At 57.3% G+C, this 25,937-nt stretch overlaps 2 protein-coding genes across 2 annotated transcripts; one reads left to right on the top strand and one right to left on the bottom strand.

Annotated features, from left to right (window-relative positions):
• Positions 1-4,192: 4,192 nt before the first annotated feature.
• THOP1 (thimet oligopeptidase 1) lies at positions 4,193-13,601 on the bottom strand. The gene is made up of 13 exons (XM_034425851.3): positions 13,151-13,601; positions 12,828-13,025; positions 12,353-12,501; positions 11,730-11,837; positions 11,422-11,524; positions 10,310-10,470; positions 10,082-10,217; positions 9,345-9,711; positions 6,261-6,462; positions 5,999-6,185; positions 5,304-5,432; positions 4,592-4,728; positions 4,193-4,506 (listed from the first exon to the last, which is right to left on the bottom strand). Exons 1-13 carry the CDS (start codon positions 13,164-13,166, stop codon positions 4,348-4,350), a joined length of 2,052 nt encoding a protein of 683 aa, XP_034281742.1. The 5' UTR covers positions 13,167-13,601; the 3' UTR covers positions 4,193-4,347.
• SGTA (small glutamine rich tetratricopeptide repeat co-chaperone alpha) lies at positions 13,250-25,875 on the top strand. The gene is made up of 12 exons (XM_087892884.1): positions 13,250-13,665; positions 13,764-13,908; positions 14,015-14,118; positions 15,515-15,599; positions 16,380-16,479; positions 16,670-16,774; positions 17,184-17,322; positions 17,449-17,511; positions 18,818-18,855; positions 19,616-19,705; positions 20,973-21,098; positions 24,430-25,875. Exons 1-11 carry the CDS (start codon positions 13,312-13,314, stop codon positions 21,085-21,087), a joined length of 1,338 nt encoding a protein of 445 aa, XP_087749010.1. The 5' UTR covers positions 13,250-13,311; the 3' UTR covers positions 21,088-21,098; positions 24,430-25,875.
• Positions 25,876-25,937: the final 62 nt, after the last annotated feature.

Raw genomic sequence — 25,937 nt, forward strand, 5'->3', positions numbered from 1 at the left:
AGAGCCACTGCTTCGGGAAAGGCGGCCCCGGCGGGAGGAGGCCGAGCTGCCCTAGACCCTCCTGAGCTCATGAAGGGCTGCCCAGCGCCCCAGCCTTTGCGGGAAGGGCACCCTGGCCAGCTGCCTTCGGGCTCCCCCGGCAGCACCCGTCGACTGCGAGGGGCTACGTGTCCCGCGAGCAAAGCAGCTGCCGCCACCTGCTGTCCCCAGGGCCGGGGGGGGGGAGGGAAGGGGCAGCAGGTGGCCGAGCCCCAGCAGCGCACACGGCTAATTTGGACGCTGCTATTTAAATCGCAGGCAGGCTGAAGAGGAACGGGCGGTGGGCTCGCAGTCGGCTAGAGCAGCCCCCTCCCCGCGCTCTCCCAGACCGGGCGAGGAATGCCGGAGTTCCCGCTAGCTCGCCCAGCCGTCTGCCCCAGCAGTCCATATCCTGGCTGGCGTGCAGATGGGAGCTGTAATCTTGCTCCAGCAGGTCAGGACCCATCCTCACGCGGAGGAAAGGCCGGGCCGGGAACAGCCCCGAAGTGGCAGGAGCGGGGCTGTGGATCGCAGCTGCCTGCCTGCCATCGCCGGACCCCCGCAGGACGGGAAGGCGCTGGGCTGGTCCCAGCCCGGACGCCTCGCTACCTGAAGGGGCGGCTCAGGCCTTCGGCTACCGAGATTCAGAGGGTGGGCGGGCGGCCGGGCGGCCCTGCTTTGGGAAACGGCGCCGTCGCTCTCCAGGCCGGGCCCGCGCCAAGTTGCCGCTCAAGCGCCGTCGCCATGGAGCCGCTGCAGAGGCTGCGAGCTCCTTCCGGCCCCGAAGACCAGACGGGCGTTGCAGAACTTAAGCTGCCGGGATGCACGCCCAAAATAAACGGGCCGGAATTAGCCCAGGCTAAAATTACCCGGCCTCTCGCCCTTCAACGGCGGCTCCCTGGAGGGGCCGGTGTGGGGAGAAGCAGCCGGTTCCCGTGGCGGCCCGGAGACCTCCTCCGCCCCACGAAGCAAGCCTTGCATAAAAGGTGTCGGATCCTGGAAATCAAGCGGGAATCTTCCCGATCCCGTGGCGATATAGGATCGTACCCAAAGTACGCCCAGGGAGCTGCCTCATAAAGCCCCCAAAACTGACCGTTGTTGCGTGTAAACTATTACAGCGGAGTTGGAAGGGACCTCGGAGGTCTTCTATCTAGCCCCCCGCCCAAGCAGAAAACCCTCTTTCAGTCTGGACAAATGGTTGTCCTAAAAACTTCCAGCGACGGAGCTCCGCAACTCCTGGAGGGAAGCTGTTTCCATGATTAATAGTTCTCGCTGTCAGGAAAAGTCTGTGGAGGTTCTCCGCTCCTCATCCAGGTCGTGGTTGTCCCAAAGGTGCTTTTTCGGGAGGCAACTGCACTTCCTTGTTTTTTGTTTGAAGACGTTTTGCTTCTCACCGCAACAAGAAAACAACAAAGTCCAGTTGCCTCCTGAAAAAGCACCTTTGGGACAACCACGACCTGGATGAGGGAGAATCTCCGTAGAGTTTTAGCTATGCACTTTGGTACGGACATCCTTCGAATGGCGAGGGAGCATGAACTGATTCCCAGGAAAAAAAATTGTAGGCTACAGGAACTGCATCTCTGCAGTTTGAGATGCAGACAAGACAGACTCCGCCCAGCACCCTACACCTGCCTCCAACAGGGAAGGGACACGGGGCAGAAAACATCCTGGAGCCAAGAAGGCTCCGCACCATTGGCACTGCCCAGGGGACCCTGAGGACACAGATAATCCTTCAAGCGGCCTCAATGACTCTCATGAGAATGCAGACGACCAGCTGTCCGCGAGGAGTAATAAATCCTCCCATTCCCCACCATCCAGCCAGAGACCAAGAAGCTTCTCAGACGAGAAGTGAAACGTCTTCAAAGAAAAAACAAGGAAGTCGAGTTGCCTCCTGAAAAAGCACCTGGGGGGGGGGTGTCACTGGCAGGAAGTTTCTCCTTTATTTCCAGGTTGCTTCTCTCCTCAATTAGTTTCCACCCATTGCTTCTTGTCCTGCCCTCAGGTGCCCTGGAGAACAGAACCACCCTTCCTCCCTGACCCCACAGGAACTGGGTGTGTGCACGTGTGTATCACCTCCTAGATTTCCCATGAGTTCAGGGCTGGGCTCCACCAAGTCGAGTTCCTTGGGATTAATGTGGGAACAATACACGACTGCTTGTACTCCCCAGAGAAGCAAGCCTGGCTTTTCTCAAAAGAACCATGTTGCCATTTAGGACATCTGGAACCAGCAGGACAAAACACTTTCAGTGTTGAAAAGGTGGCTTTGGAAACCGACACTTTGAAGGCACGTAATTTGGCTGGTCTACAATCCCACTGGCTGTACATGGCTGGGGAAGGGGAGGAAGGGGCTAAAGCTCCCCATGCCAAATCTTTTGGTTTCGCACATTAGCAGACATGCACTCCGGGGGGGGGGTGTCACCTGCTGGGATCCTTCTCTGCAGCCCCTTCGGAGTGCAAGCAAAATTAATCAGAAACCCCAACCCCCACCCCCACCCCCTGCACCTCAACTGCCAGGGAGGCGGGGGAGCTCTGCAAAACCTTAGAGACCTGGTGGCTCCCGTGGGGGTGGGGGCTGGGGGGTGTTGAATGGACTTGATCTGTCCACCCTTGGGGGCATTTTCTTTATGTACGTTCTCCTTCTCTGGGACTGGAGTAATACTTTCATTGTGATAGCCACTCAGAACTATGTTTGCAAGAGGGCTGGCCCACTGGATCCCTTGCCAGATGTTAACACACACCCCACCCGGAGAAAGAGGCCATGTAGGGCAAGATGTAGCTCAGACAAGATCCGAGAGCGCCTCTGTCCATATTGGAGTCCAATGGCTGATCTATGTTAGGTTACCATCATGTACCGGACACAGGAAGTGGCGGTTGGGACCCACTGGGTCTTGTGGGAAATCCATTCATGATGGCGGCTTGGAAGCTGATGTGCGATTGTGGGGGATGGCTGAATCCAAATCCCTCGCGTGACCCGAGGAAGGCCCAGGGGGACGGCAGGCACAGACAGGTTTGACCAGTTCCCTGGCTGTCCAGGCTGGCAGCCACTCTTGGTTCTGCAGGATCCGATCTGGGCCGGTCACCGGGATCACTTTGGCTTTCCATTCTTTCCTGCCTCCCCCCAAAACAGCCGTTTGAAAAGAGGAGTCGTGGTTGGTGTCAGGAACCGTTTTTTTCTCCTACTTCTGGGAATGTGATCAATTTTGGGACGAAGAGGGAGGAACAGATGAGACGAGGCGTCCCCGCCTGGGCCCCAGCACCCCTCTCCTCGCCCTTCCGGCAACTGGGCTATTCCCAGACAAGGCAGATCTCTTGGGAGGCCTGCGTTGCCACAGCAGCCAGCACGGGCCCCCTGCCCCAAGCCCCAAAGGACAGCAGCAGAGCCCAGAGGCCAGCCAAGCTTTGGAGCTGAACTACTGTAGGCCGTTTGCAACAGGAAGAAGCCGAGTCTGCCCCGGGCAACGGAGGCCCAGGAGGGAGGCAAAGGCAGGCAGGCAGGCAGGCAGGCCAGGGGACCCTGGAGCCTCTCATGGGCCTCCAGCCTGACCAGAGAGGCCTCTCTGCCCTCCCCCCTCCAGGATTGCACACGGGCAGCAACAGCTGAGGCACCAAAGACCGGCCGCCTGGAGTTGAGATCCCCACCGGCCCAATGTGGACCCCCTTCCTCCGAGTCTGGCTTCACACGGCCCCCAGCAGGAGAAAACCCTCACGCCGGGCACCCTGGCCAGCATCTGCCCTGCAGCCATTGGACAGATGGAACTGCTGGACTCAGCCAGAAACCAGGCCTGTCCGGAGAAGGTCTGGGCAGAAAGAAAATGCCAGCCCTTGCAGACTGCCCCTCGCTCCCACTGTCCATGTTGGCCCTTCCCAGGCCAGCGTCACAGGCCTTGGGCTGCCTCCTGTTCCTGGAGGGCTCCGTGCCCCTCAGGAGAGGCGCCCTCCAACCTAGGAACCCACAGAGCCCCCTGGGAAGCCAATTCGAAGCTGGCCTGGTGTGGGGGCGGATCCCTGGCTCAGAGGAGCACAATCCCAGGGCACCCCAAATGCTGCCCTTCCCTTCGCCCTTGGAAAGAGCAGAAACTCTCCCCAGAAGATGCTTGTCTGAAGTGAGGCTCGTTCCATCCACACCTCGCATGCTGATGACCCCGAGCGCCCTTTCTAGCACGTCACCACAGGATGCGGGTGAGAAAGCAGTTTAATAATGCTGCCCCCCCCTCCCTGTGACAAGAGCGGGGGGGGCAGCCTCAATCCAAGCACACCACTAAATCTACCACGGCAGCACCCTGGGAGAGGGCCATGTGCAGGACCGTCCCACGGAGGAGCAGCAGCCGTTCAGCATGCCGAGGGCAGGGAGCCGGGGGCCACAGCCAGCCCCTTGCTTTCCAGAAAGGCGTCCTGGGTGGGGGACCTTCCAAGGAACTGGAGCAGCATCTCTGCAGCGTCCACTGACCCCCCTGGCCGAAGGATGCAGTTCCGGTAGTCCAGCCCCACCTGCAAAGAGCAAGACTGGTTCTGTCTGGGGGTCATCCCCTTGGCAGGCAGGAGGGAGTCTTTGTGGGAAAGGGGGTTTCTGTACCTTGGAGTTCATGACTCCCTCCTGCTTGAAGCGGGTGTAGAACATGTCCATGGAATAGACCTCGCTCCACAGGTAGCCATAGTACTGGGCGTCGTAGCCTCCTGCCAAGTGGCCGAACGTGGCCGGCATGTTGGTACCTGAGGGCAAGGAAGGAGAGGGCGGCGTCTGGCCTGGCTGCGGCTTGTGGGGGGCAGGGGGGAAGGCAGCAACCCCTCCACCTGGGACTGCGCAAGGCCGCTTCTGAGCAACTTCCTGCTCCCGGCTCTCCCCCAGGGAACCCAAGAGGCTGGCTTTGCCTTAGGCCACCCAGTGGAGTCCCTCACAAACCAGATCTGCTGGCAGAAAACTCCTCCGACACCCACCCACCCCCATTGAGTGGCCTACTGCGCCTCTGTGAGGAGAGAGTGTGGCTGCTCCCTGCGTGGACTTTGGGGTCACAACCTGACAAGCACCCAGTCTTTCCTCTCCAGTCCTTAGAGGCCGGAAGGGGCCTCGGGTGGCAGAGCTGCCGAACGTGGCCAGGCCTCAAGCAGGGGCTTTGCTCACCAAGGCCGAATTCTTCACTGGAACGGATGGCCTTGTGCTTCATGCTGGCCAGCTGCCCTCCTGCTTCCCAACCCCTCCCTAACCGGGGGGGGGGGGGGAACAAGGGGGGAGGGGAAGTGCACTGAGCATGCCAGGCTGCCTGCAGGCTCTTCTTCCTGCCTCTCACCAGGGGTGGCTGGGACCCCCAGGATCTCCTCGCAGAGCCGGGCGTATTCCTCAGCGGGATCCGCTTTTGGTTGCCTGTGAAGCACCTGATCGACCTTGGCCAACACAATCTGCCGCAGGTTGAAGAGCCCTGAGAAGCCAGGGGAGAAAAGAGGCGTGGGTGAACCCTAACCCTAACCCTAACCCTACCCCTACCTCTGGGCCAGCAGGGGCCAAAGCCCTCCCTGCTGAGGAGGCTGTGCCCCATAGGACAGGGAGACCCCCACAGGACACCCGGCACTTCACCCGGTACTGTCAGTTGTGCTGCAGTGCAACTGGGGAGGAGGGGTCTTCGCAAACACATACACACACACACACACACACGCAGGATATTAGTTGAGTGTGACACCCGGCTCATGTCGGGCAACTTCTGCCCATTGGGGTCCTTCGGCCCGCCCCATGTCCTCTCCCTGGCTCTGCAGGACAGCCGGGGCACAGCCCAAGTAGGGGCCAGCCTAGAGAGAGGGCACAGCCACCACAACAGATTGCAAACACACGAGTGGCGAGGCGCAATTCAGGCCCCCTGCTGCTATCTCTCCCTCCCACGGCCCAGAGCCAAGGTAGAGAGCTGCCCAAGCGGAGAGCAGGCTCCCCCATGGGAGAGGGCTCCTTCCCCATGAAGACCGCCCCCACTCCACAGGCCCAGCAGCCACTCACCTGTGTTGGCCTGGCGGGAGCGGATGAGCTTCTCCAGCAGCTCGGAGGGGATGCGCTCGGCCGTCTTATAGTGCCTGGCCATGCGCTGCAGGGGCACCTTCTCCCACACCCAGTTCTCCAGCATCTGAGACGGGGCCTCCACAAAGTCTCGCTCCACGTGGGTCCCGCTGAACATGGCAAAGTCGGCCTGTGGGGGAAGGGGGTCAGGAGGCTCGCCTCGGGGGCAGGATGGGAGCCCCCTTCCCTGGGGCCTGCGCCTAACCTGGGAGCACAGCTGGTGCATGACGTGGCCAAACTCGTGGAAGTAGGTCTCCACCTCGTCGTGCTGCAGCAGGGAAGGCACCTCCTGCGTTGGCTTGGTGAAGTTGGCCACCATGGCAGCCACGGCGGTCTGGCGGCTGCCGTCCGGCAACAGGCAGCCAGGCTGCAGCCCGAAGCAGGCCGCATGCCCGTATTTTCCCTCCCTGGTGCAGACAGGAGCCAAAAGAGGAAGTCAGAGCAGCCCCGAAGCGGATGATGGTTTCCAAAGACTCACAGCGGCCCATTTCACCCCCAAATGCTCCCACTTATGGGCATAAATGAAGACCAGATCCTTACTCTGTTGTAAATGAGCCGGAGGGAAGAAACCTCCCTGGAGGCTTTTTAAGGCGAGACTGAACAGCCACTTGTCTGGAATGGCATAGGGTCTCCTGCCTATTTTTATTTATTTATTTATTTTATTTTATTTCTATATCGCCCTTCTCCTGAAGGACTCAGGGGCTGGACTAGAAGACCTCAAAAGGTCCCTTCCAACTCTGTTAGTCGGTTATTCTGTTGAATAACCAACTAACAGGAAGGGACCAGAGTTGGAAACGCTGGAATGGTATGCTGATCCCCCAAAAAGCAGGTGATGGGTTGCTACCCATACACAGCCTTTGAAAAAGTTATTTCTGAAAATAAACAGAGGCCTTGAATAATAAATATTGTTTTGCTTTGTTATAAACTTCCTGGAAACATTTTTTCCTAGGGCGCTATAAAAAAAGTCTGGGCATAAATATAGTATCTGCATATGTTGCTCGCACCATTTTCATGTTTGCATCACTCCTGTTTTTCAGTGAGAACAGTTGAGGCTTACAGGTGAGGTAGGAAGCGATTCTGCCCAGGACTCTTTCCTCCCTGGGGGCCTGATCCTTTGTGCAAGTGGAAGACGAAGCCAGAACTTCAACAAAGTTCTTGCCTGCATGCCAGAAGGTAGACAGCTAGCCCTCCGAGTCCATACCAAGTCACTCGGCTACAGGAAGTGATGGAGACTCAAGCAACAGAAGAAGAGCCAGCCAAGTCCCTAGGCCAGCAAATCTGGAGAACAACACAGTGGCCAACCTATTGCGAGAGGTCAATCTACACACACACACACACACACACACACACACAGAAAGAAATTTCATAGAATGTACAAACTATCATACAATGTCCTTACTTTCCCACACAGCCCAGATCAGAGCCTGACATGGAAGAAAAGATGCCAAGCGCTCAAGCCGGCTTAAGGAAAGGCCGAGGGACGGGGGGCATTGCTGCTGCTGCTGCTGCTGCCTGCTGGGTATCTGAAAAGGCCAGGGAACACCAGAAAGAAATCCCCACCAGCTTCAAGGAGGATAGGAAGGCCTTTGTGTTGATCACCTGAAGCGGCGGAATGGCCTTAAGGAAATGGGAATCCCAGGAGGTCTCCTTGTCCTGGTGAGACACCGAAGGGCAGGCCAGGAAGCCTCAGGATGGGCAGAACGTGGAGAAGCTCCAGGCGGGTGGGGGGTGGGAGAGGACAAGGTGACATCCCCTTGCTTTATTTATTCAGCCTCTCCGTGGAATAGCTGTCAAGGAAGCTGGACTGGGAGAAGACGAGCAGGGCTTGGGAACTGGAGGAAGGGACACCTGCAACCTGCGCTGGGCTCTCCTGACTCTAATGGCCGAAGACGCACCGGATACGCAAGAAGGGAAGTCCAAGAGCAGAGAGGGAAGAGAAAGGGCCAAAGAAGGACCGAGAAGGCCCCCCCGAAGGTCCACAGGCAGAGCAAGCAGCCTCGGGAGCCTCCGTGAAGTTACCCAAGGGGCACAGAGTTTCTGCCTCTTGGGGTCAACCACGGACAGTGGAGGAATCGGCCATCAAGAGACCCACCACAGACGGCAGATAAAACAGCCGCCGAGGCCTCAGAAAGAGGCTCAGGTGCCTCCCTCCCTACAAAGACCCGAATTGGGGAAGTTCCCCCCGGCCCTCCCTAGAGAGGAAGGCTGGGCTTTGGAGGAGAGGAAGAGGATGGAGGCCTCTGGACACTGGGGTTGGACAGCAGCCCCAGAATCCCAGGGACGGCCAAGCAGACCAAAGGGCCCTTGAACGAGCAACCCTTGGAGGCCCCCATGACCCATCCTCCTCCTCCTTCGGACGCCTCAGGCGAAGGAGGCCCGGCTTTGCTGGGAAAGGGGGATGGAGAGAGAAGAAGACGATGACCAGCACCACGGGGAAGGACTCAGCCACAGGGGCAACAGAGGCTCCTCTGGGAGGCTTGAAAAAAGAAAGTGGGGACTGACCATCCTGAAAAGAAATCGAAGCGGTAGTTGAGACTGTCGATTCTGTCAATTTCTCTTTCATTTTTCAAACCTTTACATCCGAAGCCCTGATTCCCAGACTGTGTGCCCCGGGTGCACTGAAGCAAACTGCAAGAGGGTGGCAGCCTTCCTGGGTGAGGCGTGGGGGAACGTGGCAAGGGCTGGAGGGCACCAGCGAGGAGCGGTCAGCAGAGATAGGGGGAGGCTCTTCAGCATATTTTAAACTCACAAGGAAAACAACGATATTCAGCGTCTGCCAGATTCCACGCAAACCACCAGCCTAGCACGACTGCTGAGATGTTGGGGGTGCCACAAATTGAGAAAGTCAGTAAGCCTCTGCCCTTTGTGGCCAAAATACTCCCCAACCCAGGGCCGGATTTTCCTATAGACTAACTAGGCTTCAGCCTAGGGCCTCAAGATCAAGAGGGGCCTACATTCAAATTGTTAGCAAAATTAAAATTACATTTTCACTATAGGTGAAAGGGCCTCATAAGTGGAATAGCCTAGGGCCTCTTTTTATCTAAATCCGGCCCTGCCCCAACCCCTCGGTTTCAAGAAAGGTTCTCAAGGCACTGCCTATCTCTGCACACTTCCCAGATCAGGGCCCGAGGTGTGCTAATTTCCGATCGGAAAACAGCGCCCTGAATTTGGAAAGGGGCAGCCGGAGCTGTGCAGGGGACCCCAGCAGCCTCTGCATTGAAGGCAGCCCAGCAGCCGGGCCTTCCCAGAGAGGCCCACGTCCTACCGCCCGCCTGCTCCCCAGGCTCACCGCGGGTAAAGGTCCAGGTAGAACTGGCCGAGGGTCTCTCCGGAGGCCAGGTCCTGCACGGTGTAGAGCTGGACGTCCTCATGCCAGGCCTGGGCATCCTTCTCTCGGCGGAAAGTCAGCCCCAGCAGCTCCTGGTAGATGCCCAGCAGGCCTTCCGTCACCACTTGCATGGGGAAGAACTCCTTCAGCAGGTTCTGGTCCACGCTGTACTGGGTCTCTTCCACCTGGTTCATGTAGTAACGCATGTCCCAGGCGTTGATGCGCCCGTCGAAGGGCAGCGCCCGCTGCTCGCACTCCCTCTGCTTCAGGCCCAGGATCACCGCTCGCTCCTTCTCGCCCAGCGGCTTCAGCTTGGCCGCCAGCTCGTCTGCAGGGAGCCCAGGAGGTGAGCAGAGACCGACCGTCCACCAGTGCTGAGGCTTGGCCCCTCCAGCCTGGCATACGAGGGGAGCCTCTGCCAAAGTTTTCTATGGGGGGGGGCCACTGCAGCTGAGTCCCACCCACAGACACACGGCCCCTTCCGAATTTCAATTTATAACCTGTTTCCCCTTTACACCCCCCAGGCCTCTGCCCAGCAGCCAGGACCTCCTGGGGTTGCTCTGAGGTGGGAGCCTAGGCATTCCTGGAGAACGGAGCCCTCGGTCCCTGAGCAGCCAAAAGATGCCAAGGCGGGCAAGGCTCCCATCTCTCTGCTGACCGCTCCTGGCTGGTGCCCTCCAGCCTCCCCCACGCCTCACCCAGAAAGGAGGCCACTGTCTTGCACTCCTTGGCCATGTTCATCTCCAGCACAAAGGCCGCGTGGGTATCGAACCCCAGGAGCACCGACTTCTGGGCCCGCAGCTCTACCAGTTGCTGGAGGATCCGGCAGTTCTCCTGTGCCGTTTGTGGGGGGAGCAAGTTTAGCCTCTGGGTGGACCCTCTGCCCCACCAGCGCAGGTGCAGCGAAGGCCCTCCCTCCCCCATACCTCTTTGCACCGGGAGTTGAACCGTTCCTCCATCCGCTTCCGGGTCTCAGGCACATGGCACTTCTTCATCAGGGGAAAGTAATGGGGGTACTTGAGAGTGACCTTCAGCTTGCCATCCTCCGCCTTCTCTAGGGAGCTCAGGAAATCCTCGGGGAGTCCTCCTGAAGGGAAGGAGCCCTGTTAGGGGGGCTGGGCCCCCTACAGCCAAGAGCGCCCACCCACTCAGAGAAACCTGGGACAGGCCCTGCCATGGCTCCGTGATTGATGGTGACGGCAAACTTTTTTCTCACCATGCACGCTGAATGGGTGCAGTTCCCCCCCCCCATCCCCACTGTGTCACTTTGGGTCCTGACCTGTTACAGCTGGGTCAGGAGAAGCGAAGGGAAACGGGTTGCCAGCACTGCAGGGCATGGGTGGAGAAGGAGCGGAAAGAGGAGGGGGAGGAGGAAGAGGACTCGCAAAGGCAGCCCAGCTATATTGCTCTAAACATCTCAGGAGGGGCTGCCGGGCAGAGGGGATGAGAAGTGCCAAGTTGCCTCCGGCAACAGCAGAGATGCCAGGCAACCCCCCCTCCCCACCCATCCAACACTCTTTTTCAGGGCCAGCCTGGCATGGAGGCCACCCACCCTTGGCTCCTGGAGCTGGGAAAAGCCCTCCCTCCCACCCTCAGCAGCATTGGGGCACAGGAGGAAGAGATTCCAGGTCCAAGAAGCGGGTCCAACCTCCCAGAGAGAGAAGGAAGGAAAGAAGAGGAATGAGGAGGGGATTATGGAAATTTTGACAGAAGACAGTCTCTGTCGCTCAGAATTCAACCGAGGCGCCCATGATGTTCTCCGAGCTTGGCTTTTTTTCCAGACGTTTCATTACTGAACTAAATAAGATCATCAGTGCTAGATGGTTGAAGTTTACAAGAGGTTCAATTCACACTGTTGGCTTTACTGATGTAGACGTGTTAAGCTGTGAGGAACCTTCCTTGGACTAATTATCCCTGACAAGGCCGCAACAGGGCTCCCAGCTCTCTCCGAGGGGAAAACATGGCACCCTGGAGGTCACAGCCGAGGGCCAGGCCCGTCCCCACGATGACCGCCAAGCCTCTCCCGCCGCAGCCTCACCCAGCTCCTCCCTGGTAAAAGCCAGGAAAGTGGCGTCTTCGTTGAGGTTTTTGCTGAAGTCGATGCAGAGAACGCTCAGCTTCTTCTTAATCTCCTTGATTTTCTGAGAAAGAGAAGAAACGACGTGAGCAACCCTCCCCCCAGCAGAGATCCACCCCCCCACCCCCGCAAGGTTCCAAAGCAGCTGCCCTTCCTTAAAAGCCACCTGAGCAGCCTCCCTGCCAGGGATCAGAGGCACAGGCTGAGCCCACCAGGCCTCCTGTCCCTTGCTCTGGGCCAGCCGCTTGCAGGGAGGGCAGCCTCCTCACCTCCTGCACCTCCCCGGCCAGGTGGAGGCCGCTCCGTTGGCCCAGCTTGACCAGCCTCTCCAAGTAGCGCTTGGCTTCTGGCTTCAGGGACGCACCGTCCAGTTTCTCCTGGAGAAGGAAAGGTGTTTCTTTTTTTCTTTTTTTTTTAATTGAAAAGTTTTGTAGAAAATACAAGCATTTTCACCCCCCACCCTTCCCCCCTCCTCCTCCCCACTTTCTGACAGAGCAGCCAACCCCACCCGCCCAGGGCCGCCGGGGCTTCTTTGAGTGCTTGCCAATCTCTGGCCCCAAGGTGTCTGGGGCCATGATGGCTGCTGACGCGCTGGGCACGAGAAAGGCTGAGAAGGAAGCAGCTAAAAGAGCCACGAGGCCCAGACAATTTGGGGGGGGGGAGCGCATGGGGTGGAGATCAGAGCAGGGGTGCCCTCTGAGGCTCCCGCAGAGGCGGCTGCCAGACAGGCTCCATCGCTACAGCCTATGCCTTCTCTGCTGGCTGAGGGCTCTTGTGGCCAGATAACCACCCCGTCCGGCTTTGGCAGGGCAAGTTGGGGCTCCTCCCTGATTCTGCCCGGGGCCAGGGAGGGCCACATGAGGCCCAGAACCAGCAGAGTCGGGCAACTGACCTGCAGCCAGGTGATGCGTTGGTAGACGTCCTGCCGCATGCTGGTTTCCACGTCGAACTCCGAGAGTTGCTTGTCTGCCTCAGTGCTGGCCGTGCGGATCTCCCGGTTGGGGGACACGTGTTGCGGGAAATCCAGCATATTCCGCTGCACTGCAGGGTGGGGGTGCGCTCAGGCTAGGTCGGGGGATCCGCCGGCACCCCTGCCCGACTTACCTTTCTGTCCCCACTAGCGTTCCCTGCCCAGCTGTGTGACCTGCTCCCCAGCCCTCTCCCCCGGCTTCCCTGCCCACGTCCACTAGCGTCCCCTGCCCACCTGTGCTCCGCTCGCCCTCGTGCCTCCCGCCCGGCTTACCTGTTCCTGCCCATTAGCGCCCGCTGCCCACCTGTATACCAGGCACGCTCCCCAGCGCCCCCCGCCCGGCTTCCCTGCCCACGCCCACTGGCACCCGCTGCCCCCTGGGCTCTCCCCCCCTCACCTGTGTAGTCCAGCTCGGCGGCGGCCAGGGCGCGCAGCGTGTTCTGGCAGGAGACCTCCCGGCGCTCGAGGGCGCCCACGGCGTCGTACACCTGCCGGGTGCGGGCGATCAGCTGGGCGGCGGCGCTGCGGATCTGCTCGGCGCCCAGGTCCCATCGAAGGCGGCTGCCGCGGGGCGTCGGGCTCGCCGGGGCGCTTCCTGGCCGGGGGACAAAGCGGGCGCCGTCAGAGCCTCCCCCCCCCCCGGCCCAGCGCCGCCAGGGCGACCGAGAACGACCCCCGCCCCACGGAGAGGGAGGGAGGGAGACCCCGGCCCGCAGTTACCCGTCGGGGGAGCCATGCCGCGTGCTCGCTCTCGGTCGAGGGGAGCCGGACAGACCGGGACCGCCCCCCTGGAGGGCGGAGCTCTCTCCGCCCGCCCCGCCCCCCAGCCCCGCCCAGTGGCGGGATGTTCCGTGGGCCCGGCACTCGGAGGCGAGAGGCAGATGCTCTGCCGGCGTCCCAGGCTCCACGCCCGCGGACCGAGAGCCCCAGGCCCTCCCCTCGTGCGTGCGTGCGTGCGTGCGTGCGTGGGGAAGGCGGGTCCCGCGTGTCCGGCGTCCACGAGCGAAACGCTCCCTGAACGGGGACTCGGAAGCGAGCTCCGGCAAGCAGCGGCGGCCCCTCTACCCTTTCCTAGCTCTGGCGAAGGGGGAAGGCGACCTGGAGGCCGGCGACTGGCGGAACTCCGCCCGGCGCGCACGCGCGGCGCCCTGCCCCGCTCGCGCTTGCGCAGACGGCCGGAGGGCGGACAAGGGGCCGAGCACGCCCGCTGCCGCTGCGCTGGGGCGACCGCCGGGGTGAGAAGGGAGAAGGAGCCGGTGTGGGGCGGGCCCTTCCGGGTGTCGTGCCGCGCGGCCCCAGCAGGACCCTCCCGCGTCTCTCCCTCCCCCCGCAGGAAGGACCGCCGCCGCCGCCGCCGCCGCCAGGGCCCCGGGCCAGCATGGCGGAGCAGAAGCGCCTGGCCTTCGCCATCATCGAGTTCCTGCAGGGGCAGCTGCAGCACGGCGGGCTCTCCCCGGACGCCCAGGAGAGCCTGGAAGGTGGGAGGGGGGCGGGGCTGCCGGGTCTCCCGAGGGGGCTTCCCGGGGGAGCTGGCGGGCCTGACGGGCCTCTCTCTCTCTCGCTCTCTCTCTCCTCCGCCCGCAGTGGCCATCCAGTGCCTGGAGACGGCCTTCGGGGTGTCCGTGGACGACAGGGGCCTGGCCATCTCCCAGAAGCTCCCGGACATTTTTGAAGCCGCTGCGGCCAAAGTGAGCGCTCGGGGGGAGCCTCTCCGAAAGGAGAAAGGGGTGGGGGTGGGGGAGGGGGAGGGCAAAGTCCTTCCTGGGGGGTGGGGGGGTGGGGGGGGTGGGGGGGGCCTTCACGGGAAGGCATCGGGCGGGGCTGAAGCGGGGGAGGCTCTCTAGGAGGGTCGGGCTGCACAAATGCCCAGGCCCCCTCTGCTTTTTTTTAATTCAAGGGGGAAATTGTAAAAAAATATTAAAACGGCCACCAGCGATCTTCATCTTTGCTTGATGCTAATATGCCCTCGGCTGCAAGGTATAAACTAAGCAGCCTTTGTAGGGAAGGTCCCTGGGCAGGAAGGAAACGCACCCGGCTTTTACTTCCAAGTTTGGGGGGTTTTGTAGTTTTACCTCCCGGCACTAAGAAACCAGATACGTCCACCCCTGACATGGCCGGAGCCTCGGGTGTCGGCGCCCAACTTTTGACACTTGCGGCCTATGGAAGTTGACCTCCTGCCCTTTTGCAAGATCCACTGCAATCAACTGGGTCTGGGGCTGAACTGAATGCATTGTGAAAGAAGCATGTTTAGGATTCCTTAAAACTCCTAAAATGTTGATTGGTCAAAATAAGATACCTAGATTCCCCTCCCGGCTTGTAGGGATTAAATCCCTGCTTCCTTCTCTGTACAATCCATATCTTGTGGATCTTGGGGCCATAATGCAAGAAAAGCAGCTGCTTCTTGAGTAAAACTGGAACCAGACCCCTCCCTCCCACTGCGATCTTACGATAATTATACTAACTTTCAAGTTTCAATCCCTAAGGGATCTGGAAAATAAACGCCAGCAAAAGAAAAAGGTCAAAATTCAAGGCCTGGAAGATCACACGGACAGGCAGCCTTCACGATTAGAGAGCTGTAATTGCTGGGTGTCTCTGCATTGCATAAGGACTCTCCTTATATCCGTCTTTTAAGACCTCTGACGGATTGACGGGTTGCTCTTTGGAATGCCTCCCAGGGCCTGACAGACTCTTCCTGTCTTGAAAGGCAGCCGAGACATGGGCTCTGGCTGAGGCACCGCTCCCACCATCTCAGGCAGGAAGAGAATAGGAAGAGGGCATGCAGGACTGGCACCTCTGGTGGGCTGGGCAGCCATCGGCTGCTTGGGGTAGGCCCACCCTTTCCTAACTTGGTGCCCTCCAGCGTGTTAGTAGCAGTTCCCATAACCTCCAGCCAGCATTGCCATTGAAGAAGACTGGTACAGACCTTTGGAGAGGAAGAAGCAGCGCGGCGGAGGTGACTACCAGGGAGGCCATTGCAGGCCCTTCTCTGTCCAGAGATTCTCTTGACAGCCACTCTGACCTTGTGCTTGCCAGAGTGTCCCTCACACACGAAAACACCCCCCCCCGGTGCCTTCTCCCCAACAGGAGCCATTGCAGAGTTGCCCCGTTGCTGAGCCCACCACTCCCTCCGAAGAAGATGCGGCTGAAGCTGAAAGACTGAAAACTGAAGGTGAGCCTGTTGGGGATGGGCGGGTGGAGTTCCTGTTTGTCCTCGGCACCCACGGGAGGGTGGCACAGGCAGCAGGGCACTCCTCAGCACCTGGACAGGGAGCATCAGGAGGGGATTCTGAGAGGACGTCATATTCAAGCCCCAAAGAACAAGAAAGACAGGCTGAGCGGTTCCCTTTATTGCTCCTCGCCTAAAGGCGGAAACCTTGCAAAACTCCAGCGACTGTTTCAATCCTCAAAGGCTTGCTGGGGAGGGGCCTTCTTGGCTCCCTTCCCCCTGAGCAAACTGTCCAAGGTTCTTGCTGCTGCCTTGCCCTCTGGAGTGCAGCCCCCTCCTGGGAACGGAGACTGCATTCTGCCCCAGTCATGCTCCCATTAAAAACTTCGTGGGGGTGGGGGTGGGGCAGAGGAGCCTCCGTGGACTGTAGCACAAGAGAATCGACAATCCTTGATGGAGGTTGGATTCCTTATTATAGTGCCCTATGCCTCCAGCAATGGGGAGGGGGGGGCTTTCCTGCTGTGCCTCCCCCCCCCCGACTGCCCAGCCAGGGCAAGCAAGGTTGCAAATGGAAAACGGCCTTTGGAGGAAGCAAGCCGACTGGCTGGCAGCCCTGGCACCTTTGGGAGGTGAAGGGAGGAGCCCAGCGTTGCCAGCAGTGGCCCTCCAGGTGAGACTCGGGCGAGGAATCCCCAGAGCGGCTACCAGACAATGCTGAAAGGGGGGTAGCAGGATTGCTCTCTGGCCAAATAAGGCAGCTCATCCCTCGTTTCTTCTTTCTAGGAAATGAGCAGATGAAAGTGGAGAATTTTAAAAGTGCTGTCTCTTTCTACGGAAAAGCCATCGAACTCAACCCGTCCAACGCAGTGTATTACTGCAACCGGTGAGAGAGGGTCTCTGCCTCGGTTCTCCAGCTGTGCTTGCTCCAGCACCTCTGGGAACGGCTGCCTCAAATGGGAGTGGGTGGGTGCCAAGGCCACCCTTGCTTGTGGGTGCTGAAGCGGCAGAGGCCCCCAGGGCTGCCTCTGGTCCAGCTGGAGAGCCTCTCCCAAGGAGCTCCCTCTCCCCCTCAGGGCTGCCGCTTACAGCAAACTCGGAAACTACGCCGGGGCAGTGAGGGACTGTGAGAGAGCCATCGGCATCGACCCCAAATACAGCAAAGCCTATGGCAGGATGGGGTATGTGGGTCCCAGCACTGTCCTTGGGACTGGCAGGGGAGGGGCTGCCGACCTTGGGGGGAGACCCTGAGCTTGAGGAAGAAAGGGACCTGCCCCCCTGGGGGACCCTCCTCCATCAGAGGCTGTGGAGAGCCCCTCCCGCTCCTCTCCTCTCCTGCAAAGAGTTTCTCTCTGGCTTCCAGGGAGGGGTGTCGTTGGGTCTTTCCATGGAGTGGCACAAGTTGAATCCTTGTGCAAAGGCGGCAGTGTAAAATTTGGAAGTGCTCCACTCACCGAGCAAAGATGGCCTCAGTGGAGGGAGCAGAGCGCCCACTCCCCTGGGAGTTTGGTGGCCTCTCGCCTGCAGGAGAGCCTGGGGGGTGGGTGGGAAGGAGGCCGCCATTTTTGCCACCCTCTGTTTCCTCTACAGGTTGGCCCTGTCCAGCCTCAACAAGCTCTCCGAGGCCATCTACTACTACCAGAAGGCACTGGAGCTGGACCCAGAGAATGAAACCTATAAGTCCAACTTGAAAGTCACTGAGCAGAAGATGAAGGAGGCCCCGAGCCCGGTGAGCGGCTGGCTGGCTGGTGAAGACGACCCTGGGGGTGTTGTGAGGCCGGGGAACCCAGCCTCTTTGCCCTCGGTTACCTGGCCTGGGGCCGCTCTGATGTCCCCTTTCCCTGTTTCCCCACAGACGGGCAGCGCTGGAGGGTTTGACCTGGCTGGCTTGCTTAACAACCCCGGCTTCATGAGCATGGTGAGTGTGTGAGCCGGAGGGGCTCTGCTTTGCTGGGTGGGGGGGTTGCTTTATTTATTTATTTATTTATTTTATTATTAAATTTCTATACCGCCCTTCTCCCTGAGGACTCAGGGCGGTGTACAGCCAGAATTAAAAAACATACAGGACAAATATTAAAAAACAATTAAAAGATATATAAATTTGGCCCAATTAAAACTCACTACCAATTAAAACATTTAAAACATTTAAAAACATTTAAAAATTTCTTCTTAAGCTAGCCCGGCTTGCTTGAAAAAATGGGTTTTAAGGGCACGACGGAAGGCACTGAGGTCTTGGATTCTCCTTATCTCTGGGGGCAGCTGATTCCAGAGGGTAGGTGCCCCCACACAGAAGGCCCTCCCCCTGGGGGTCACCAGCCTACACTGTTTGGCTGATGGCATCCTGAGGAGCCCCTCTCTGTGGGAGTGCACGGGTCGATGGGAGGTCGTCGGTAGCAGCAGGCGGTCTCGAAGATAGCTAGGCCCTATGCCATGGAGTGCTTTGAAGGTGATAACCAGCACCTTGAAGCGCACCTGGAAGACCACCGGGAGCCAGTGCAGCTCGCGCAGGAGCAGTGTTACATGGGAGCGCCATGCTGCTCCCGTCACTACCCGCGCTGCTGCGTTCTGGACCAGCTGGAGCCTCCGGGTGCTCCTCAAGGGGAGCCCCATGTAGAGAGCGTTGCAGTAGTCAAGGCGAGAGGTGACAAGGGCGTGAGTGACTGTGCACAGGGAATCCCGATCAAGAAAGGACCGCAACTGGCGAATCAGGCGAACCTGACAAAAGGTCCCCCTGGTTACAGCCGTCAGATGTTCCTCCAAAGACAGCTGCATATCCAGGAGGACTCCCAGATTGCGAGCCCTCTCTGTGGGGGCCAGTTGGTCCAGGATGCCGGTTATGCCGGTTGGTCTCAGGATGGCCAGCTGGCTGAGGTGGGTTCCCGAAACGGAGGGCTCAGTTGAGGGCCAGTGAAGCTGCCCATGTGCGCCCCAAAAGAAGGCAGTTCTCGGCATGGGGCACCGTTTGGGGACTACGGGCATCAGTCGACCGGTCTCTCCGTGGCACTTGGGCACCTCAGCCGCCGGCTGCCTCAAAGAGCCACTTCCTCCAGATAAAGTTTTAAGGATTTTGCCTTGGCAGAGGATTGTGGGAAGTGTAGTCCCGTCATGTCAGGGGCAGTCCAAAAAGGCCAGTGAGGCCTCCGGGCTGCTCTCTGACCGGGTGCCTGAATGGTTCAGCTCTGCTGAGTCAGCCATCTCCCTCCCTCCCTTCTGTCCCTCCACAGGCCTCCAACCTGATGAACAACCCGCAGGTGCAGCAACTGTGAGTGCCGCAGGGCTCGTTGGCCTCCTGTCCTTCCGGAAGGATCCGCTCTGGGGGAGGGCCGGTTCAAGGGCTGCGGTTGAACCTTTGGCCCCAAAGGCTGGGAGCTGGGGGGAAAGGGTCCTGACTGAAATCCACCAGGACAGACACCTTTGAATTGAATGCTTTCTCTAAAGAAACGTTTCTTTAAAAAGACTTCCTTCCCCTCCTTGGAAGGCAGTTCAAAGCCAGGAATCTTGGTTAAGATGGGGTTTGATTTTGGCTTAGTTGTGTCCTGCCGACCCCTTTGCTCTCTTCTGCCAACCCTGGTTTCCTGGCAGGCCAGCAGCCAAAATCGAGATATCATTAAGATGGCTGCATACTCTGAAGAAGGGGCTCTGTGGGACCACCCCCAAAATGGAATGGCCAGGAGCCAGTCACTGCAGCCCAGGGAGGGAGGGAGGGAGGGGAGACTCTGCCCCCGCTATCCATGCGGTGGGAGAGGGAGCCTTTCCTGGGGGAGGTTTGACTTGAGCAATCCAAATCGGGTTGGGAGACGGGTGGATTTCTGGAAATCCTCTGACCCGCCCCCCCCCCCCCCGCCCCCATAGCCTTTCCAGAGGCCTTGTGCCCAGTGAAAGGATTTCCTGCCCCTCAGTGGGATTGTTCGGGCCCCAGCAACCCCTTTCAGAACCATGGCTGGGGCCCTGCTGGGGAGCCTCTCCCTGGCCATGTGACTGACTCACGTGGAGGGTCATGGATCACCCCCTCCCTTTTGCAGCATGTCCGGGATGATTTCGAGCAGCCAGAACCCAATGGCCGCCCCGGGAGCCAGCACTGCCCCCCATGATCTCGCCAGTCTCATCCAAGCGTGAGTAGGGGGGGCCGCATCTTCACCCCAACGCCCCTATCCTTGTCTTCGGAGCCAGGAGAGCAGCAGCCGGCTTCGCTCCCTTCTTTGCTCCTCTTGCGTCCTTCCCCTTGTGACCCCTCCCCTCCATGGGAGATTTCCCCACAAGCCACTCCTGCAACTGTGGGGGCGTGGAGGCAAAGAGCATACCCCTTCCCTGGGCTTGTGACACTCCAAACAGTTGCTTAAAAAGGCGCAGCCTGAAAACCACGTTGAGGGTACTGTCACAAGCTCTGCTGGTTGCCACAAACAGCATTGTGAGAGCGAAGATGCCGCCCCTTCCGGCACCTGTGGTAAAGTTCTGGGAAGCCACCCAGCTCTCTTACCCTTTGGCTTCCGTCCGGATTCTTCATAGCTGCCCGAGGCCAGAAGCACCAGAGTCTCCGTGTGGTGGGAGGGGACAGGCAGGGGGAATGGCTGCTCCTTTGTGGCCTGCTGACGAGTATGGGTCAGCCTTTCCAAATGACCCCTCAGCCCATTCCTCTCCAAGCTGGTGCCCTAAAGAAGGGTGGCACAGCAGAGCCCTGCCTGCCCGCCCAGTTGGGAGGGTCCCTCCGTGTCCTCCAGGTTGGGAAGCCGGAATCTCAGTAAGAGCCTCCCAGCCCTCCTGTGGGCCACAGGCTCCCCTGTCTTTCCGCCCAGACTCTCTTGGAGTCCTCTGCCTTCCTGTAATCGCAGTCCACGTCCAGCTTTCTGGGAGGGGTGGCTCTTCTGTCATGTCTTCTGGTCTCAAGGCTGAACTTCCCAGCTCTTCCACTGCTCCTTGTAGGACTTGGTTTCCTGTCCCTTTGCTGAGCTGGCCCTGGTTTGTTTGAATCCCAAACGTGACCCAATTCTTGACGTGGGGTCTGAGCAAGGACCTATACAGCAGAATGATGGCGGCCAGCTGGGCTCTGAAGAATTCTGCTGCCCTTGTCCCTGGTAAACTCCATCCTCTTCCTTTTGCCTGACTTGCCTTGCCCATCAAGGTAGCTTCGCATTTCATTCCTACCTTCTACAGCTGTCTGCCCATTTTTGTGTCATCAGCAGATCTATGAAGGACTGGACTTTGACACTCCTCCTGCCTCCCCACCCCCACCCCCAGCCTCTTCCCCAGCTTGAAGAAGAGCGATTGTAAAGTGCTTCCTGAGTAGCTCTTGAGCCGGCTCTGCCTGCCTGGCTACTGTGCTGTCCAATAGGAATCACAGTCCCTGGTTAACCCAGCTGTTTTCTCTCCTGTGATGTCCAGAGGCCAACAGTTTGCTCAGCAGATGCAGCAGCAAAATCCGGAGCTCATAGAACAGCTGCGCAGCCAGATCCGGAGCCGGACCCCCAGCGCCAGCAACGAAGAGCAGCAGGAGTGAGGCAGCTGCCGGTGAGTCTCTCTAAGGCAGTGGTTCTCAACCTTCCTGATGCCGCGACCCTTTAATACAGTTCCTCATGTTGTGGTGACCCCCAACCAGGGGTGGGTTCTAAATTTTTTTACTACCGGTTCTGTGGGCGTGGCTTATTTTGTGGGCGTGGTTTGGAGGTCGCGTGACTGGGTGGGCGTGGCTAGCTGGTCACGTGACCAGGTGGCCATGGCTATGTGTATAGGGACTACTCAGAGGGCTGAAAAAAGTCATTTCTGACAGGTCCTCGCACTTTTGACTGGTCCTCACACTTATGACCATCCTCACATTTATGCCCGTGCAGCATTCTTAACCATGTCACTCATTTCACAGCTGCTTCTTTTCACCATGGTGATAAGATAGGGCAAAACACGTAAAATGTGAGGATAGTCGTAAACTCGAGATCTGGTCAAAAGTGCGAGGACCAGTCAAAAATAACTTTTTCAGCCCTCTGAGTAGTCCATGTGCACAAAAGGACTACCCAGAGGGCTGAAAAAAGTGATTTCTGACAGGTCCTCGCAGTGTTGACCAGTCTTCGCACTTATGACTGGTCATCATTTATGCCCATTGTAGCATTCTTAACAACCGTGTCACTCATTTCACAACTGCTTCTCTTCACCATGGTGACAAGATAGGGCAAAAACGTAAAATGTGAGGACAGTCGTAAGTTCGAGGACTGGTCAAAAGTGCGAGGACCAGTCAAAAATAACTTTCTCAGCCCTCTGAGTAGTCCATATGCATAAAATAGAGAGGGATGAAGGAAGGGAAGGGAGTGAGGGTAAGAGAGGGAGGAAGAGAGGAGGAGAAGGAGAAAGGAAAAGGAAGTAGGGAGGAGAAGAAGGGGAGGAAGAGAAAGTAAGAAGGAAAGAAAAGAGAGAGGTGGTAGGTGTGAGGAGAAAGATTGCTCTACAATAAAAAAGGTGAAAGGGAAGAAAGCCAACCCCAAACAAATATAAAGATATTAAGATAAAGAATGAATTGTTAAACTTTAAAGAATAAAAGAGAACAAATATGAATAAATAACAATAATTAGAAACACACATACAAACATACAATGTATTTTCTTTGAACAGAGTATTTGGCCGGTTCACAAATTTAAACAGTGTTTAGTCATTTCAATTAAATTTACAATTTCTATATTTCCTTTTTGCCATATTTATTCCTCATCTGTTTTTTTAAAAAACCAATATTACCCTTCATCCTCATCTCTAATCTTAATCAAATTCAATTTTTCCCTTTTATTCTATATTATGCCCCTTCCCATTGTCATCTATTTTTATATCCATCCTCACATTGGTTAATTATGTAATATTACAGTTGTTTAATATAAATTCAACATTTTAATATAAATCAATTAGTTATATAACTACCTTTTTTATATATTAATCAATATGAACATGAATACTCCAATTATTTCCATGCAATCCAATTTCTTACAAATCAATTAATTATATTTACCAATAATAATAAACCAAATAATTTCCCCCATATATTCCTCCAAACCACAACTTAACCATTTCTGCTTTCAACAAAATATACATTATTAATAGTATCTCAATTATTACAATTCCCTAGTTAAATAGAGCTTTTTTTCTTTTGTGTTTTAAAATCTTGAACTCTCCTCTTTTTCCCTAAATTTCCCATTGTTTGCACCTCCCTTTTTTGGTGAGGAAAAAGAAAAGAAATCTGCCTGCCTAATTTTCAAACGTTGCAGCAACAGCAAAGCCAACAGCCTGCTTTACTTTCAGTTTCCTTTTTCAGCATAGCTAGGGGAAAAAAAATTGCTCCAGCACTCTCTGCAAACAAGCAGCAGAGCCCTGAGCAAAACAGCTGAGAGCAAATCAGCTGAGAGTCGGGAGCCGATCTAATCAAGGGCTAATTAGCCTATGCTGAAGCTCCGCAGGCCAATAAAATTACAAAAAAACACCGAACCATTTGTTAAATTGCTGGCTCGCCCGCCCCTTGCCCACTACTATTTATTGGCAATAAATAGTGGTGCGGAGGGGCGCAGCAGAATCCCACCACTGGCTATAGGGCGGCCCTTTGAAGCCCTGCGGCAAGAATTTAAACAGTTTTTTTTCCCTCTAGCCATCAGCTGGGACTCAGGAGGCAACAATAGATTGGGAGTGGGCGGGGTAAGCGAACGGGCCGGCGATTCAACAGAGCAGAGAGTGAGGGTGAGTGAAGGTGTGGGGGGGGCGAGAGAGGACTTTGGCAACCCCTGTGAAATGGCCGTTCGACCCCCAAAGGGGTCGTGACCCCAAGGTTGAGAACCGCTGCTCTAAGGGAAGGTGCGAATGGCCTCAGGGAAAAGACTTAGCAGAGGAAGAAACTTAGGAAGGACTCAAGCGATTACAAGGCCCTTTGCAGTTGCTAGATTCAGCTCAGCTCTCCCTGGTAAATCAGATGGGAAATAATAATAATAATAACTACTACTACTATTACTACTATTACTATATTGTCATTGTACGGGTATATACAGTATACCCATACAACGAAATACAACCAGATGAGCTGAATCTGCTTGAATTGTGGGCTGCATTAACAAAATCCCACATGTCTGAAGGCACTAATTTCCCCCTGCTGCTTTTGATTGCTTGGCCCATTAGGACTGGTCTTTCCTTCGTTTCTTCTGACCATCGTCTGATTTTTTCCTAGGCAGCATCTCTTCCCCTCTTTCTCTAAGATCATTCACAAATTACTTTCTCTCTTTCTCTCTCTCTCTCTCTCTCTCCTCCTCCTCCTCCTCCCCACCCCACCCCCCATTTTGTGGGTGATTTACTTTTGCAGCAGGCCCAAAGGGCAGGAAGGCGCAGGGAGGGCCAGTGGCTGGAATGGGGCCACTTGCTGTGGGAGGGAAGCATCTTGAAGGGAAACCCATGGAAGGACTCTGAGGGGAGACTGCAGTCTGCCCCATGAAGTTGGAGACCATCCCTCGGGATGAAAAGGACCAAGGAAAGAGGCCTGAGGCACGGAGTGGAGACACTGGCAGGGAGGGCAGCCACCTGGCGCCTTGATCAGATGCTCCATAGCTTCAATGGCCGGGGGTCTTCCTGGAATAGTTTGCATTGCATGTGATGGGCTGCCCAGTGAATGGATGCCAGGCGGGTTGACTTAGGTGGCAGCTGAAAGGCCCCGATGTCCAACCCCCATTCAGGGCAGGAATGCATAGGGAAGCCTCCTTGGTGAATGGCAGTCTATCGAGGCTGGGGGAGCAACCAGAGCTTGCCTGCCCTTGTCCTCTGTAGAAGCAGCAAGGCAGTGAAGCCATCCGCTCCTGGACAAGATCTGCTTATGTTTTTCTCCGTCTTTCAGGATGACTCTGCTCCTGGTCAGGAAGACCCCTTTTGCCCCAAGGGAAGGACCAGCTGAAGAGCCTTCGAGCTGCTGCTGCCACCAGCCCAGCCGTTCCTCCATTGGAAAAGCCCATGAGGGATTTGGGGGGGAAGGGGAACCAAGCCTGATCCGGCCTGCATGTTAGAGACTGTTTTGCGTAGCTTCCCCTCCCTGCTTCCTCCCCACCTTACTCCCTCGTGGACTTTGCCAGGGGGAGGAGAGTTACTGACCACAAGTCAGCATCTACCCCCACCCCCACCCCCACCTTGGACCTCTAAGGCAAGCTGTGGGGCTGTCAACACCATGCCTTTCCTGTTGCTCAGAAGAACAAACCCACCTACCCCCGAGACTGCGCCATCCTCCAGCAGGGAGAGTCGCCTTTTCCAAGCCAGGATTTCCTCCTCCTCACCATTGCTGGATCCTGGCACACCAAGGCTTGATGGCCCCTCTAGGGGAGAGGCCCAGTTGACTGGCTAGGACTGGCATCGGTGCCCGGGAAAGATGGGAGGGATCTCCTCTGCTTTTCAGTAGGACCTTTATTTTTAAGAAGGATCGTGGCTAAACTGGTGTGACTTTTCTGTGAGTGGGTCAGGAGCTGCTTTTGAAAATTTCATTTCTGGGGAACTTGCCTGGCTGGACTGGCTAACAGGGCATTACCTGCCCAGCATGAAGGGTGCCAAGAGGACGTGGCCGCCTGACTGGGATTGGGCCAAGCACAGCAGCTCCTTCCTGAAGCGCGCTCCTTGTGTCCAGGACTCCCCTTAGCATTGGGTGTCTAGAGTGTAGCTCTCACCCGTGGTGGTGCCTCCCGGAGGGTATTTGGCTGCTCTCATTTGAACCTCTTGAATCTCCCAGATTCCCACCAGCCAGCAGGATGGGTCAGATGGTAGCCCAAGGACCTTTGGGGTGGGGGGGGGAGGGTCACTTGCCTTCAGTGCCATCTGTCAGAAGCCCCCTAGAGACTAGCCTGCCCTGCTTCACCCAGGTGCCCCTTTGCTGGCCGGCCAGGGGCTCTGGAAAGAAAAGCAATGGTCCCGGGAGCCTTCTGGTGCCCTCCTGGTCAGCCCAGATGTGCAGCCCCACTGGCTGCCAGGGGCAGAGCCTTGTCAAGTGCCTCTGATTTCTCATCTGGCCATTGCCAGGGGCTGCAGAAACCATCTTGTGGAACGGCTAGGCACTGGGGCAGATGCAGATTTTAGGGCAACAAAGTAGGAAGAGGGGTGGGGGGTTGAAGTCCTACCCATGGCCCCTTCCATGGGTGCCAGGAGGGGGAAGCTGCCAGGCTAGAAGGGTAAGTAATCCCAGGGGTGGGTGGGGGAGGGAGCCCAGGGTGCTTCCAATAAGCAAGGAGGGGCTGAAGAATCAACGTCTGTCTCCAGCAATGGCTTTTCTTTGATGTAGGAAATAAAACTACTTTGGACACTGTCGGCTGGTACCTTGGAGGTCAAGGGGGGAAGTGGGTACACCCCCCAAAGCGGCTGCTGGAG

This window comes from Pantherophis guttatus, chromosome 1 (genome assembly GCF_059756535.1).
Source record: "Pantherophis guttatus breed Tessera chromosome 1, ASM5975653v1, whole genome shotgun sequence".
Lineage (NCBI taxonomy): Eukaryota > Metazoa > Chordata > Lepidosauria > Squamata > Colubridae > Pantherophis > Pantherophis guttatus.